The sequence below is a fragment of the Tachypleus tridentatus genome, chromosome 10 (assembly GCF_004210375.1).
Source record: "Tachypleus tridentatus isolate NWPU-2018 chromosome 10, ASM421037v1, whole genome shotgun sequence".
Classification (NCBI taxonomy): domain Eukaryota; kingdom Metazoa; phylum Arthropoda; class Merostomata; order Xiphosura; family Limulidae; genus Tachypleus; species Tachypleus tridentatus.
This window is the reverse complement of record NC_134834.1, coordinates 165266109-165283175: the sequence shown is the minus strand read 5'-3', so window position 1 is coordinate 165283175 and position 17067 is coordinate 165266109. Positions and strand designations below refer to the sequence as shown.

Genomic DNA, 17067 nt, shown 5'->3' with positions numbered 1-17067 from the left:
AAAGTTACTCGAGGACTAACGCCCTTAATTTTAAGTCATAGACTAGAAGAAAGGCAGCTAGTCAACACCACACACCACCAACACTCTTTACCTTTTAATAAGAAAAAATGGAATTGATCGTAACGTTATAACACCCTCTACATCTGATAGGGTGAGTATGTTAGGGGACGAGCGCCTCTAACCATCAGGTCATGTGTCAGAATCGTGAGAAGCAAGAAAATATAAAACAACTGGAGTTATAAATAAGGATTTAATAAGAATGAAAGTAAAATTCAGTTACCTTTTTACAACATTAAGTTATAAAAACATTTACAGAGAATAACAATTTGTAAGTACTGAAAGCTTGAAAAACGTGAAATGTTTTATCTATTACAAAATATAACGAAAGTATTGGTTTTACGAGATTTTAAGCTAAATTACAGAAAATATTCTGCCCATTTCTTAATCATAGAACGACAATATTAATTACTTCAATGCCAACCTAAAGAGAATACTTTAAGAATTCAACTAGAGAAACAAAATTTAAAAATTTGAAAATGTATCTCCTGTCCCCCTGAAGGTCAGCGGTAAGCTAAAATCTGAGATTTGATTCCCTGCGTTGAACAGAACGTGGGTAGCCTTTTTACGTGTGACTTTACCCTACAACAAAAACATAAATAAGCTTTCTCGTAAAAGCAATTGTTTGAATGACTTTGAGAGATAAACCTTTACAAGGGGTGCACTTTACTGTCAGAGTAACGTAACGTTACATAAAGAACAAGAAAAATTTTGTTGTAATAAAAGTATTTCGCTGTAAAAAAAAAAAAAACATGATTACATGGGATTCAGCTGATCCTCCAGTGAAGATCTGTTGTTTTTTTCTAAAATTACATTCACGTAAATCCATGATAACACTTTAAATATTTTGAAGGAAAGCCAATATTTCGAGTTTTGAGTATTTTAGAATTCAATGGAATTTTTTGCCTACTACCAAAATGTAAAATAATATTTAGTTATTTATTTTACGTGAGTGTGTGTGAAACCGATATTTTCAGTAGTTTTTATGTCACTGTGCTCTCTAACCTTTCGTTTCATGAGACTTTAAAACTTTTAGGAACTTCCTGTAACGGAGCCACCTCAATTGATCACTCTGGTGGACAGTCCGTTAAAAGGTGGAGATAACCAGATTTGTGTAGCCTACAAACACCAGTTTGATCTGATTAACGAGAAAAATGGCGACACACTGAGACTTCACTGTGTGGAAGGAAACAAGGTATGTGAATCAGGACGTTTTTTTTAGAATTATAGAAACTTTATCACTAAATTAACGAAACAAATAAACTGAGAAGCTAGGCTGTCCTAGTTCTTAAAATGGCGTAACTGGCATTTCTGTTACTGATTTTCAAAATCATATGTCTTTGTTAAAGATGAAATGCGGGAAATAATTTGTGCTGCGTCTCAAAGGCTCAGCGGTAAGCCTGAAAGCTTACAACACTCTAAACCGGTTTTCGATGCCTATAGTGGGTAGAGCACTAATTATGTTGGTTTGTTCTGTTCCCTAGTTTCTTTTTTACATGCAAAGCAAAGTATAAATATGCCCACTATTCAGAGAATCAGTGAAAGCTCTTTAGGCGACTGGTGCTGCTAATTGGCTGCCATCCGTCTATTTAATAGTTTAGGATTACGGACGGCTATACCCGAACTATAACAGCCTTTGTCCTGGCTTTTTAAACCCAATGATACACAAAGTGCGCTCAGATTAAAGAATTCCAGTTTCAGGAGCTTTAAATTTGGTTTTGAGAGAACGGGAGACAAAATGCTTAAAAAAAAAAGACATTTTAGTAACAAAATTATAACTTCGACCAAGAAGAAAGTCGAACCTTCATAAGAATAGTGTTCAACGTTTTACAAATACCATTTTGTGAAACAAAAACTGTCCTTATTGATGTACTGAAAGACATTTTATGGTAACTGCATCGCCTTTGTAGGTACATATTAAAGTTTCTTTATTATTATTAATATATTCTTACGTTGACATTTTAATATGTTGTTTTTTAAATGAAAGATATTCTTAGGTAACTGAGAAATAGTGTTAGTACATTAAATGAAGTGTCATATGATACTTAAATCTGATGTGTTTAAACGATTGTGAAGTCTGTTTCGCGATATAACCCAAAGTTAGATATTTTTGTTCAATTTCATTGATACTGGGAAAACGTACTGGAAGTATCCTACAGATCATATCTATAATAACAATAACATTCAACATGTTTTAACTGCTTATTACACCGTTACGGTACTAATATATTATGCTAGTATTATTAGTTGCTACAGTTGTCATGAGTTTTACACAGGGTTCGTTCTAAACATCCTCGTATACAATAAGATTTTAATGTTACACTTCTGGCCATGATAAGGTGAATGTTAATATTATATATGTAATTTTACAAAACCATGAGCTGCAATGCTCTACAATAATTATCAAATCGGAACATTTCTAAAGCTTTTCTGCCCGGTGTGAACACACTGAAAACCCACTTGGCGAAAAGCACTATTAACATAGAGAAAACTAGATCCTGTAACATTTGTAAATGTTACATTTCTCACTCTTTTGGTAAAATAGTTGTGCTATAACTTTGTTTGACCTAGTAAAACAATAAAAGACTAACGATTTCAAACTCTTCGCGTAGGACCCTAGCAGACAATCATCTAAATTCTCGTCTCCTAGTGATATCCGTCTTTCAGACCACACCTGTTAAACAAGATATTTTAGGTAACATTACTCTTTCCTTTGGTTGTTAAAGCAGTTTTGTATAAGATAAAGGTAACGCCTGTTAAGCAAGATACTTTACTAATATTATTTATATACGTAAAGACAGCTCGTTTGGGTTGAGAAAATTTTTTACGTAGAGGAGCGAACAACGTTTCGACCTTCTTCGGTCATCGTCATGTTCACAAAGAAAGAAAGAGGTAACTGACCAGAAGCTGACCACATGTTTGAAAGGGGTTGTGTAACTAAGTGTCGTAATGTAGAGGGCGTGTTTAGATGTTTGAATATATAATTTTCTATTATTTATTTTATTATTTTTAGTATAGGTATAAAGGTGTTCCTTTGTATTGGTTTATTTTGGGTTTAAGTTGTTGTATAAGTAAGGCTCCTTTAATTTTGCGTTTGTTTCTTTATTTAGTATTTGAGTGTTTTCTACGGTTATGTTGTGTTTATTTGACTTGCAGCGTTCGAAAACGTGTGAAGGTGACTTTTTATGTTCTTTGAATCTGGTTTCCATTTTTCTACTGGTTTCTCCAATATAGAAGTCGTGGCAGTTATCACATTGTGTTTTATAAATAATGTTGGTGTGGTGTTTGTCAGTGTAGTTTTTACATAGTATAGACCTCAGTTTTATGCCTGGTTTTTGAATAAATTTGGTATTAACTGGAATGTCATATTTTGTTACTAGTTTTTGCCAAATTTTGGTTATTTTTTGCTGATGTCGGGAATATATGGTATGCAGCAGTATATGGTTTCGTGATTTTTTGATTCGTGAGAAAGTAAATATATCTCACGAAGTAAAAATCCCTCTACAAGTGGGTTTTCTCGACATCACTGATTAGTAATATTATTGTTTGTTTTAGTCATTACAGTAATTTATTATTCTTTAATTAGGTAAAGTTAATGCCTGTTAAGCAAGATATTTCAGCTAATATTACTGTCTGTGTACCTCAGTGACACAGTGATATGTATGTGGACTTACCTCTTTAAAACCCGGATTTTGATACTCTTGGTGGGCAGTGCACAGATAATTAATTGTGTAGCTTTGTGCTTAATTCTAAACAAACAAATCACAGTTTGTTTTGGCTATTATAACAATTTAGAATTCTTTGTTTAATGAGGTAGGGGTACTTTTTTATACTTGGTTTAATTTCGGTTTTTCAGCTGGAACTGTGCTATTGTTAATAGTACATTTATTGTTAACTTTGAGTTTGATATTGTAATAATGTGATCGAAACTAGCCCAATCGCGTTTACTAAATACATCCGAGGGTGTTTTTGCTACGTACGTGGAAAAGCCCGAGAGAAATGTTCCAACTGGAATTTATAATCACGAAATATACCTTTGAGTACTTTTGTTTATTTTTCAATATTATGCTAACTTTTCTTTCAACCAGGTTGTCTTGATTGTGTAAATTTCATGAAATTAAAAAAATAAATTGAAAGAATATATTCGAAGGAGATTAATGTGTGTAAATAACATTGCTTGGATATTATCTTTGTGTGTGTTAAGCATGATTTCCATCAGAAAGAAGTGAGGCATAACGTAAATAAAAAAAAAATAGAAATACAGCTAGGAAAGTGATAACACGTTGCTGGTTTCATAGACGAACACAGATTATTTCCACCATGAAATAATAGCCAAAGCACAACATAAAATTTTTTTATATTGCTAATCAGGTCCACCTGGTCTCAGCTGTTGATATATACGAAGACGACGAAGCCGAATTGCTCTTGTCTTACAACCGTAAGTTGATAAGTTTTACATTTATTACAGAATAATGTTGTAAAACTAATAATCATTCTTCTGACTTTGAGAAGTTTTTAAAAACTTAAAATTAGAAAAGTTGTTTGTGTATTTGTGTTGATAATGTATACAGTTTAACATAATGCGAACGGATATATATTTAGATCTTCCGGAAATACATGGAATTTAAATGTCTCCAGAACCATTCCTTCTCCGTATTCGTACCTGATTCACACGTAAAGCAAAGATAAATTGTGCCTTATTATTTGTTTCAACAGTCCTACCGTAACCCCTGTTGATATAAATCTATCCTTTCAGTCGGTATTACTCACGAGTGAGTTTTATTTCTCAGTTAGAATCTGATGTTGATTATTGGCACCTGACTGATTCAGATAGGGAAAACGTATAACAAAAACAATTCAGTAAGGAACTAGGAAACAAAATTCATGCGACATCTGTTGACAAAACGGTTAACTAGAGCACTGACGACATATTATCAGCTTTAAAAATAACTTTCCCATTTCAGAAACAGTTCATTAACCCGAATTAAGTATAAACAAAGAATCCACAACGCATATTTGCATATAAATTGTTTATCGTACACTTAATTACATCCTAAATGCTCTACAGATGGCGGTGGGTAACTACCTGCTTTCCCTCTATTTTTACACTGCTAAATTCGGGACGGTTAGTACAGATAGCCCTCGTGTAGCGTTACGTGAAATAAACATATTGTTCTTTCTTCTTTATATAATAATTATTACTGTTTACTAGGTTAGATCCTTTACAAGGGCCCAGCATGGCCAGGTGGTTAAGGCATTCGGCTTGTAATCCGAAGGTCGTGGGTTCGAATCGCAATCGCACCAAACATGCTCGCCCTTTAAGCCGTGGTGGCGTTATAATGTAATGGTTAATCCCACAATTCGTTAGTAAGAGAGTAGCCCAAGAGTTGGCGGAGGGTAGTGATAACTAGCTGTTTTCCCTCTAGTTTTACACTGCAAAATTAGGGACGGCCAGCGCAGATAGCCTTCGTGTAGCTTTACGCGAAATTAAAAAAACAAAATAACAAATTCTTTACAGGAGTTTCTTCTTACTGCCATCTACTTGCTTATTATAAAATTAATCCCTCCTAATATTCCGGCATTCAACTTTGTTCAGTTTTTATTTTTGTTTTTAGCTTTATGTTAAAAAGACTAAGTAGGGTTAGAATTATAATTTTTAAAAGATAAAATTTCAAATAGAAATGGATGTTGTGAAAAACTGCTGTTAAGTGTCTTGAAATGTTTAGTCTTATAGTTTTATTTTGATCAAAAAATATCGTCGAATTTATTTCCGCGTGAGGAAACAAACGCTAGTAATCACATAAGGAAACTGCAACAACTTTGAACAATAAATAACTCTTAATTTATTTGTGCCATTGATATCTGTACTGGAAAAGGTCATAGGATGGTTCTGTGGTTGAACTGTGGATTTCGTAGTTAACAAGCTGGGATTGAATCCCTGCGATACGACTAATAATTCGCCACCCTAAGTTACGAGGGCGTTATAAGAGTGACAGTCAACCCCTTAACGTGAATGATGGATGGTTGTGTGCTGATTATTAGCTGCATTTTCTCTGGTTTCTAGTTCAAAGATCTGCCCAGTGATATATCGAGATGGCTGCGAACTCACACCGCTAAAACCGGATTTCGATACCTGTAGTAGGCAGAGCACAGATAGCCCATTGTGTAGCTTTGTGTTTAATTCCAAACCAAACCAACCAAGTTTAAAATTAAGAAAGACGTATATGATTATAATTACCCTTGCCAAAAATATGAAATACAAATACTGTTAGGATTTTAAAAAAAAGGTGTATTTCATATTGACTTGGAGAACACTTCAAACGAAACGTTGACTTGTTTTTCTTTTGTCACTCCATCACCATGGCACAACAGTCAGTCACTAAAGTTGTTTTACTGCCGCAAGATTTTCAAGTCATACGTTGTTTCATGTCCCGCTGGACTAGCGTTATGTAATTGATTTTTAGGTTCTGTATTCTTAAAGTTGTATGCTTTGTACTCAAGCCTAAGTTGTTGTTTTTTATAGTATCTCTAAATATTTTATTAATGTTCCATAAATAGTGAGTCACGTACTTTTACAAACAAATGTGTACCCAGCTAGTACAGCGGTATGTCTCCGGATTTAAAACGCTAAAATCAGGGGTTCGATTCCTCTCGGTGGGCTCAGCAGATATCCCACTGTGGCTTTGCTATAAGAAAACACACTAACAAATGTTTAGTCAATCCTACTTGACTGGCAGGTACTATTCGGAAGGAAAAAAACTTCTAAAATGTTATTTTAGCCTTCATCATTGCAATATTTTTAAATATATTGTTATTTTCAATAGAATATATTATAAAAAGGTTTACAAAAATATTCCAAGAGACTGTATTAAATTTCTAAAATTAAAAACGAAAGTATTTTAAATCGATTAGTCGAGATTTGTGTTTTGTGGTTTCGAACTTACATTTAAATTTTATCTTTTTCTTTTATTAAATTAGATTAACTGCCAGATACTTATGCAGCTACTGCGTCATAATTTCAATGAATGTCATGTACTTAACGTTGTCCATCAAGTATTTTATGTTGAATTTAAAAAAAAAAACGGCTGATACAGGGGGAGGTGTGTTTGTTTTCTGAATTTCTCGCAAAACTACTCATGGGCTATATGCAATTATCGTATTTAATACTGAAGTTATAGTCAAGGCAGCTGTTCAACAGCAACTCTAGAAGAATAATTGGATTGCACCGTCACATGATGTACTCGCAAACTCCTAAGTCCAGAGTGCATTTTTTCTTTTTTGATGTTACAGCAGTAATGAGACACCAACCTCAGATCCACAATCAGGCTAGCCAACTGGGCTGCATCGAGTGTGGGTGGAAGTGAAAGGTCGTATTCCGAAAGAAGGAAACAACTGTTTCTTCGTAGGGCATATTTTTTTTAGAAACTCATGACGATCTTAAAGGAACTGTATTTCCACCTGTTATCTAATCACCATTGTTTCATACGTCTGCTCAAACAGTCTCTTTCCAAATGAATGAACGATATGGATTCGTGGAATAAGTATGCCTGTCTGGCCCATATACAGTAACTGGCAATCGAACACCAAATATTTTTCACATATGAAATTTCTTGAGCAAATATTCATTAACAAAAGGCTATTTTTAGTAAAAGTCACATATTAAATATCACTTTATTATGGCCCACTGGGCCCTTCCAACCTTGCACTCTTTGTATGTGCCTAAATCATAGATTTAAATCAAGAGAAGCGCCAAATATATACAAGCTACAGAGTATATGAAGAGCTATTGTTTGTACTCATTCATTCAGCATATGTATATGTATATATTTGTTATTCAGTTCATAGTTTCACATTACTTCCCTTCCCCCTTGAAAAACTTTGCCCCTCCATACAAAATTTCTGCGGACGCCCTTGCGTGTGCTGCATTGTTGTACACATGTTGCGGCAAAAGATTTTACATTACCTGCGGCTCGGCATGGCCAGGTGGATAAGGCACTCGACTCGTAATCCGAGGGTCGCGGGATCGAATCTCCGTCACACCAAACATGCTCGCCCTTTTAGTTGTGGGAGTGTTATTATATTATGATGAATCCCACTATTCGTTGGTAAAAGAGTATCCCAAGAGTTGGCGGTGGGTGGTGGTAACTAGCTGCCTTTCTCTTTAGTCTTACACTGCTAAATTAGGGACGGCTGGCGCAGATAGCCCTCGTGAAGCTTTGCGCAAAATTTTAAAACAAACCAAACCAAAACATTACCTGCATTTAGGCAAAGATACGACAAGCGGAAAAATGGGCTCTTTAAGTCTAAGGATTTGTAGTGTTTCTTTTTTAATCAACTGTTCCATAACATTTCAAGAAATCCTCATTGCTATGTATTAAGTGTTTTTCAGAAGTTAATATTTAAAATCAATCACACAAGTTGGATTTGCACAGAAAAGTGCGTTACAACCAGTTATTTCCATCTCTCACCCCGTATTTGGTTATGTATTCTTCCCTGTTGTTTTGGCCCCACGTTGTTTCAATTCTGCTCTTAACTTTTTCAAAGTCATTGAACTGATACTGTTTCCTTCACTCGCCATTATTTATTGGGAAAAAGTGTGCTAACCTAGAAGGTATTTTATCCAGTTTTCGAGTTTTCGTGCTGCAGTGAATTGAGATGACGATATAAAACCGGAAATAACATCGTTATAGGACTTACCTATTGGAAAAAGCATCAAGATTCCTCGATTTAAGTGAAAAATATAAATTCTTTAAGAATCTTCAAATGGCGTACTATAGATAAAATACACATTAGGTGTTAACGTGTACGTAAGAAAAATATATATATATATATATCTCAAATTTTCGTCAACTTGATATGAGCCACATTAAGCCTTGAAAATATACACTGCAAGGTATTTATTTTCTTGTAATAGCATATTGCCCTCATAAGAAGAATTTTGAAATGTAAAATCTAGCATAATTTATGCCCCCAGCGGCTCAGCGGTATGTCTATGGACTTATAACGCTAAAAACAGGGTTTCGATACCTGTGGTGGGCAGAGCACAAATAGCCCATTGTGTAACTTTGTGCTTAATTCAAAACAACAACAACAGCATAATTTATAATTGTCTCAACATATTTACATTAATGTTAACTTCAAAGAGTAGGGGGATCTTGTCCAAATACTAATTTTTCAATATAAAACTTACAATAAAAGGTCTTTTTATTCTTAAAAGCAACATAGTTAAAAACAACTCGTAGATTCAGTCATCCTTGGTACATTCTTAAACATTGTTCGTCATTAAGTACTGTAGTATTCAATTAGTAGGAATCGTTATGAAACAAAATGGCGACCATAAAAAGCTCCCGTTTGGAACCATCTTCAAAATATTTGAATATTAATAACGACTATTCAACAGTACTGACTGAGTACTATGACTGAGTTTATGGAGAATCAAAATTTTACTATTTCAACTGATTTTCATTTAAGCAAATCAGTGACGTTTCCAGATAAGCATACAGAAAAAAAATGATGAATCTTATATATATAACGGTCGATACACTACATTGGGTTTATAATTAGATTTGAGGGTAGGTTTGTAGATAACCTGATGAGTAATAAAATCAAAATGGGTATACCCACGCCCCATTTTTAGTATTGCTGGCACACAAACATATAGCTAATGAAAAGGATCTTAGTATCGCTGGCACACAAACATATAGCTAATGAAAAGGATCGTAGTATTGCTGGCACACAAACATATAGCTAATGAAAAGGATCTTAGTATTGCTAGCACACAAACATATAGCTAATGAAAAGGATCTTGGTATTGCTAGCACACAAACGTATAGCTAATGAAAAGGAAACAAACAAAAATAATAAAAAATAAATAAATTTTATAAAGACAAGTAGAAATCAATATATGTGTGACCTAGTTAGGTATAGTAATATAGAAGGTTTTAATGCCACAACAACTGAGTTACTTACAGTGATTTGCCAAAATAGGGGTAAATGTTTTTAAACTATAAGTAACTTTTTTTTACTTTCTTGTTTCAATACTTTTTTCTTGCATTAAAATTTTGTATATTACTATAGCTAGTTAGACTACATATATGTGTCGCCCCCTATTATCTTAAAAGGTTTTTAGTATACTTATAGATACACATTCTGTTACCCTAATTTTTCGCCGAACGAAGCCTCTTTGTTAGCATGCCGAAGCATCGATCTGCGAGTTAAATGTTCGCGTCCCATCAACACAAAAAAGTGTCCCACACTTTAAAATTGTGTGGACGTTATAAACGTGATCGTCAGTTCCCCGATGAGACAGAGTTGAGTCTTCAGATTTGCAGCACTAAAATCAAGGTTTCGATTTCCCCTGGTGGACACAGCAAATAGTGTGATGAGGCTTTCCTATTACACAACAATTGCGCACACAAGTGACTGCCAAATCCCACCATATGGTAAAATAGCTTAAGGGTCTATCACATCAAAATTAAGGATTACATTCGTGGCATACAACAAAATAAACATACGTAATTGATTTAGTGTTTACCTACCCTGTGTCGAACTGAGTTGGGCCCTTTTCAGTAGTAAAGTAATATATGTTGTGTGTTTTTATTTTTGTTATTTAAATATTACATTAAAATTGTGTTAATTAGAAAAATCAAACAGCAAGGCCAAAACAACAAAAGATCTCAAATAAATTAATCTGGACTATAAACACTTATACACCACTCCATCCCAGCAATTTGTCATGTGCGTGGTCCAGTGATTAGCGTTCCTTACTGTGACCCTTTCCACCAAGCATGAGCGCCCTTTCATCCGGGAGAACGTTATAATGTGACGCTTAATCCCACTATTCGTTGGTAAAAGAGTAGCTCAAGAGTTGGCGGTGGGTGGTGATGACTAACTGCCTTCCCTCTAGTCTTACCCTGCTAAATTAGGGACAGCTAGCGCAGATAACCCTCGTATAGATTTGTGCGAAATTCAAAAACAAAACAAACGACTGTCGATTGAAAGCTGTAAAATGACTTATGATCAATTAATAAAGAATGGTCAGCAGATATGTTTTAGTTCGAGGGGTTCGATTCCCCTTGGTGGATACAGCAATTAGCCCGATGTGTCTTTGTCGTAAGAGAATACACACACCCACAGTTTCTGTGTAAGTAAAAAAATGTAAATCGATAACAATAATTGTTTTTGCTTGAACTACATAGTTTTTCTCTGCTTGTATCAAAAGTAAGTGGTTCTGTACAGATTACCTTTTATTTTACGTTTAACCATGAAACATGGAGACTTGTTAAGAATTTATACTAACTTTACGTGTAGAATGTTAAGTGTCAAATTCTTCTTTATCAGTAATATAATCTTTATCAGAGCTCTAAGTAAAATGTTTTCAACATTAAAATAATGGTTATAATTAGTAGCTATCCTATAAATATTGCTCACAGATTAATCTATAAAGTTTATGATACCTGACGTCGTATTACAACCAAAAACAATATTTTTTTTGTCGGCTTATCGTCGATGTTCTTTTTCCTTGGAAACACGAGTAAAGTTACAATAAAACATCTACAGTAGTTTTTGACATTCAATCAATCTACTTATTGATTTCCTTCAACATACATCCTGTTAGCATTGGTCAGAACGATTACACGTACAATGTTTTTTGTCACAATCTTTAGGTAGACATTTTTTTCTTTTGCTTCAGATACAACTCATTTCCAAAAATTATCAGAGGATAATTCCACAGAGTTTGACTTCCAGTGGAATGCTGTGCCAAACACTATTGGTAAGTTTATGTAATTCACTAACCTCTTTGGTCTCTTACCCAAAAAAAGAACAAATATACTTCTTTAATCGAAACGCACGAGTTGGCACAACATTAACTTTGTCAAAATTTATATTTTCCACAATCAACTCTGGCTTCTCGCATTTATTTTGATTTGTCGGATTGCAATACATCATTCTTTCGCAAACTGTGATAGCAAAATTTTTACAAGTGTTTTAGGGGCAATAGAAAATAAGTGTCAATGAATTAGTTAAAGTAATTTATCGATACCAACTATCCTGATGAATGAAGATTTTTGCCAGCTGATGAGAACAGAACAAACCCCAAAGAGATGATATTTACTTAATTTATCACTTATTCTACTTCGTACAAAATACTCAACTAAAAGAACTTCAAAGAAACACTTTTAACCTTCCATTCGAATAAACACCTTCATCATACTGAGGAAACGTCGATCAAATAAGTGCCAGTAAAAGTTATTTTATCATGCAACATTTCACATGTAAGTCATTATTATAGGCACATGATAATCTGGTATCCAAAAGAAAGGTTTATAAGACATTGTGCACATATAAGTCGACTTCTATTTGTTGCATTGGTTTAGATATCAAGTAGGCTGGGAATACAAAACCTGTGAAATTCTGTTTGTAAAATTTCGAAATAAGAATATTGAGAAATATTATTAATATTTCATATTAACAAATGATATAACCGTCAACAACGCCCTCTAATGACACAGCAGTTTTTATCCAGACATACAGTGCTAGAAACCGAGTTTCGATACCTGTGGTGCGCAGAGCACAGATAGTCCATTGTCTAATTTTGTGATTAATTCCAAACAAACAACATCATTAAGTACAAGGTAATGTGGTTTCATTTTCTTTGAGCTACAGACATTCAAACACACTCGATAAGAACATAAAATTTTCCTATTTTAGGAAATTTACGTATACATTTCATAAAAATGAAACATAGATCACATATTCAGTTTACAAAATCTTTGCCAACAACAATTCAACAACTTTTATTTTGTGTTCCATCACATCTTTATACAGTAACAACTTTTATTTTATGTTCTACCACATCTTTGTACAGTAACGACTTTTGTTTTGTGTTCCATCACATCTTTGTACAGAAACAACTTTTATTTTATATTTTACATCTTTGTACAGTAACGACTTTTGTTTTGTGTTCCATCACATCTTTGTACAGTAACAACTTTTATTTTGTGTTCCACCACATCTTTGTACAATAACGACTTTTGTTTCGTGTTCCATCACATATTTATACAGTAACAACTTTTGTTTCGTGTTCCATCACATATTTATACAGTAACAACTTTTGTTTTGTGTTCCACCACAATTTTGTCCTTAAAAAAAGTGTTTATTTCTTGCGAAGTACTGCACAGAAAAGTGTTTAGATTGTGTTTTTCAACCATATGCAACTGATTGCATCAAAATGATTTAACGTACGATGGTCCAATTTTTTAGAAGTTTTGCCGGTATAAGTTGTAGTGCTTCTACATAATAAAGTTGCTATCATTTATTGAAAAAAATTATAGTTTTTTTTTTACTAACTCGACGTTTTAGTACTAAATTTAAAAATCACATTAATAAAGATATAATCTCTCACGTGTAGTCCTGATAAATGTCATGTTTCTTAGGAGTGCTTTGATTTAAAATTATGTTTTGTTGTAAAGAAATTGTTGTTACACACTATAGTTATACTTATAATTGTCTGAATCTTGAATACCCAAAGTGTGAATTTTTTTTTTAAATTTGTGTTTGTGATGCCATTACATAGATGGCGCTAAATTACATAAGCCTGAAGCACCACTTCGGGCACTTTTGTATTTAACCACATCAGATACAAACAATGTATTTATTATTTCGGTCACATACACAGATATATAAACGGTCGTGTAATTGCCCCACAATGATATGATTTACTTTACATTGTACATAAATGCATCGTAGGCATTACGTTGTTCATTGCAACAAGACTTCTCGCTTTAATTTTGAAATGTCTATTGAAATTATGATAATTCAGGAATATTTATATCATATTTCGTCCAAAATTGTTTCTAGTTCTACTTGAAACACTTGAAAACAGTCTTAGCCAACTTTTCTGTTTGTTTATTTTAGTGGAAATCCTGGAAAATTATTTGCTGTAATTTACAATTCTTGTGTCAGTGTCAATTGATTTAATACTACGAAATGGTTATTGTTTTGTTTGTTTGTTTTTTAATTTCGCGCAAAGCTACTCAAGGGCTATCTGCGCTAGCCGCCCATAATTTAGCAGTGTAAGACTAGAGGGAAGGCAGCTAGTCATCACCACCCACCGCCAAATCTTGGGCTACTCTTTTACCAACGAATAGCGGGATTGACCGTCACATTATAACGCCCCCAACGACTGAAAGGACAAGCATGTTTAGTGCGATTAAGATTCGAACCCGCGACCCTCGGATTACGAGTCGAATTCCTTTACACGCTTGGCGAAATGGTCATACAGTGAGCATAAAAATCACGTGCGTAGGGTCCACGAGCCATTCTGAGGCATGATGCGAGTTCAGCGTCATCCTAAAATAATCGTAAATATCAGTATCGTTCATTTGCTTACGGCACTTGTATAAATACTCAAAGTCACAATTATTTTTTAAAATAACAGTTAATTATTCACAATAATCATGAAAATGAGACTGCCATGATATACACTCGTGTTTGATAAATCCTCAATTTTAAAAAAAAAAATTTTGACTTACAGTATTATCGTATTTATCGCGAAACAATAACAATAAAAGAATGCTAAATCTAAAAGATGTCCAAACGTTTCTCCGTGTTGGATACGTTTGATTTGTGTTCAGTTCAGAATCAAACTGATCAGTTCTTTGTACTCGTTGAATTTATTAAGGGTATATTCTTCGTAATAATTATTTGTACTCAACCCTGTATGCCCTGAATAAATACAACGAGTACGAATAATTACTACGAAGAATATTTTGATGTTATTAAATATCAGTTACTCTCCGAAGTGTGTTTTACAGTTGTTACTAAAGTTAAGAAGAACCCGTGGTTCGAACAGACTAATGTTGATACCAGTGGGTTTATATATATATATATATTTTTCCATTAACATTATTCTAATGATTCAACTTAGATTAGTCTGTAGGTATGTTGATTGCAGTGATGGTAAAAACTCATATTAATCTTTTTTTGTAACATGTGTGACCAACTGAAGTGATTTTGAAATCACCAGACAATCTTTTATACGCTCCTGCCCACCCCACAGTGGCAGGTCTCCAGGCTTGTAATGTTAAAAAAAATAATACAAATGTTTCGATATCCGGGGTGAGCGTAGCGCAAATAGTCCATTGTGTAGCTTAACAGCAAGCTGGAACTTATCTTTATAACAAATGACTATATGAGTTTCATATGTTGGTGCGCCATAGCCAGGTGGCTAGAGCGCTCGAATCTCACTATGAGACCTAACAGGACCCAACATGCTTGCTTTTTCAGCCGTGTGGATGTTATAAATTACCTTTTTATGGGGCCCGGCTTGGCCAGTTGGTTAAGGCACTCGACTCGTAATCCGAGGATCGCGGGTTCTAATAACCCCTTCACACCAAACATGCTTGTTTTTTCAGCCGTGTGGATGTTATAAAGTGAGGTAAATCCCTCTATTCATTGGTAAAAGAGTGGCCCAAGAGTTGGCGTTGGATGGTGATGACGAGCTGCTTTCCCTCTGGTCATTCACTGCACAGTTAGGGACAGTTAGTGCAAATAGCCCTCGTGTAGCTTTGAGCGAGATTTAAAACATATCAAACTGCAATATATTTCACGTATTAACAGCATACAGAGTACCCAGATATTTATACAAAAACGCTAACTGATGGACTCCTACGTAGTGTACTAAATTATTTCGCGAAAAATTGACGAAAGAATGATCTACAATGTAAACTTGGCGATTCTACATACATGATGAAAATAGTCCTAAGTAAACATTAGACATAAAATTAAATTCAGGCCACCTGAAACTAGACATACGAGATCATCAATATATTTATTTTAATCTGAAAGCATTAAAAACGGGTTTTATATATATATATATATTAATGTAAGTAGAACAGCTAGTGTGGGTGCGTGTTTTCTTATAGTAAACTCCTGATTTTAACGTAATAAATCCGTCGACTTACCGTTGTACTAGCGGGGAACAACACTTAGTGTAGTGTTGACTTGTAACACAATCCAATAGAGTGCAAGTGTATTTAACACAGCAATGTTAATATAATTACATACGTGTAAATGGCAGTTAATGCGTGCATTAGTTAAACGCTAGCCCTCCTGTATTAATTAAATAAATACTGAACATATTAATCAAGTGAAGAAAAAAAAAAAAGACATCTTTTAAACCTGACCCGACCCAGGTATACAAGACCTAAATATCCCTTACCGGGAACAACAACTTCACGTAGTAATTTAAACAGTTGATATACCATTCCAAAGTTGGTAAATTGCTATTTTTGTAAATTTACATTATCCAATCGCGTAACACAAACTATAGGCTTCGAATGTTTAATAATTATTGTAAGGTACAAGGAACAGCCGAACTCTATACTGTGTTTATTTAACTGTATTTGCGTGCAAATTTAATACATATAACAAAACCAATCATCTTGTATTTATTATTAAGATGATATGGTACAAACGAATAAGAAATCACATGTTATATATATAACATATATATCTGTGTACGTAGATTAATAAAAAATCCAAATAATTTATTATGTACACTATAGATGATCCATTACACGAGGACTATCTGCGCTAGCCGTCCTACTTTAGCAGTGTAAGACTAGAGAGACGGCTGCTAGTCATCACTACCCACCGCCATCTCTTGGGCTGCTCTTCTACCAACGAATAGCGGGATTGACCGTAACATTGTAACGCCACCATGGCTGAAGGGGTGAGCATGTTTGGTGGGACGGGGATTCAAACCCGCGCCCCTCAGATTAGGAGTCGAACGCCTTAACCCACCTGGCCATGCCGGGCCATATCTCAGGCACAAAAAAATATAATAACGTACACTAGGTTGTACAAGATGTACAGTGTTTATTTTAAATTACGTATTACTAAGAAAAAGCTAACCAAGAAAACATTGCGCGATAAAATAGTGCGAGCACTCTCTTGTGGAGGTTAGTTTGTACATTGAATTTCTGGATACTTTATAATAACGAGTAC

General features: G+C 34.3%; 1 protein-coding gene across 2 annotated transcripts in view; it reads left to right on the top strand.

The window, feature by feature from the left end:
- The window catches only part of LOC143230847 (GTPase-activating Rap/Ran-GAP domain-like protein 3), a 390350-nt gene that overhangs the window by 368296 nt on the left and 4987 nt on the right, over positions 1-17067 (top strand). For both annotated transcript variants that reach the window (XM_076465094.1, XM_076465093.1), the window contains 3 exons: positions 1094-1252; positions 4429-4495; positions 11750-11830. In XM_076465094.1, the coding sequence (XP_076321209.1) occupies positions 1094-1252; positions 4429-4495; positions 11750-11830 (307 nt within the window). The remainder of the gene's footprint in view (positions 1-1093; positions 1253-4428; positions 4496-11749; positions 11831-17067) is intronic.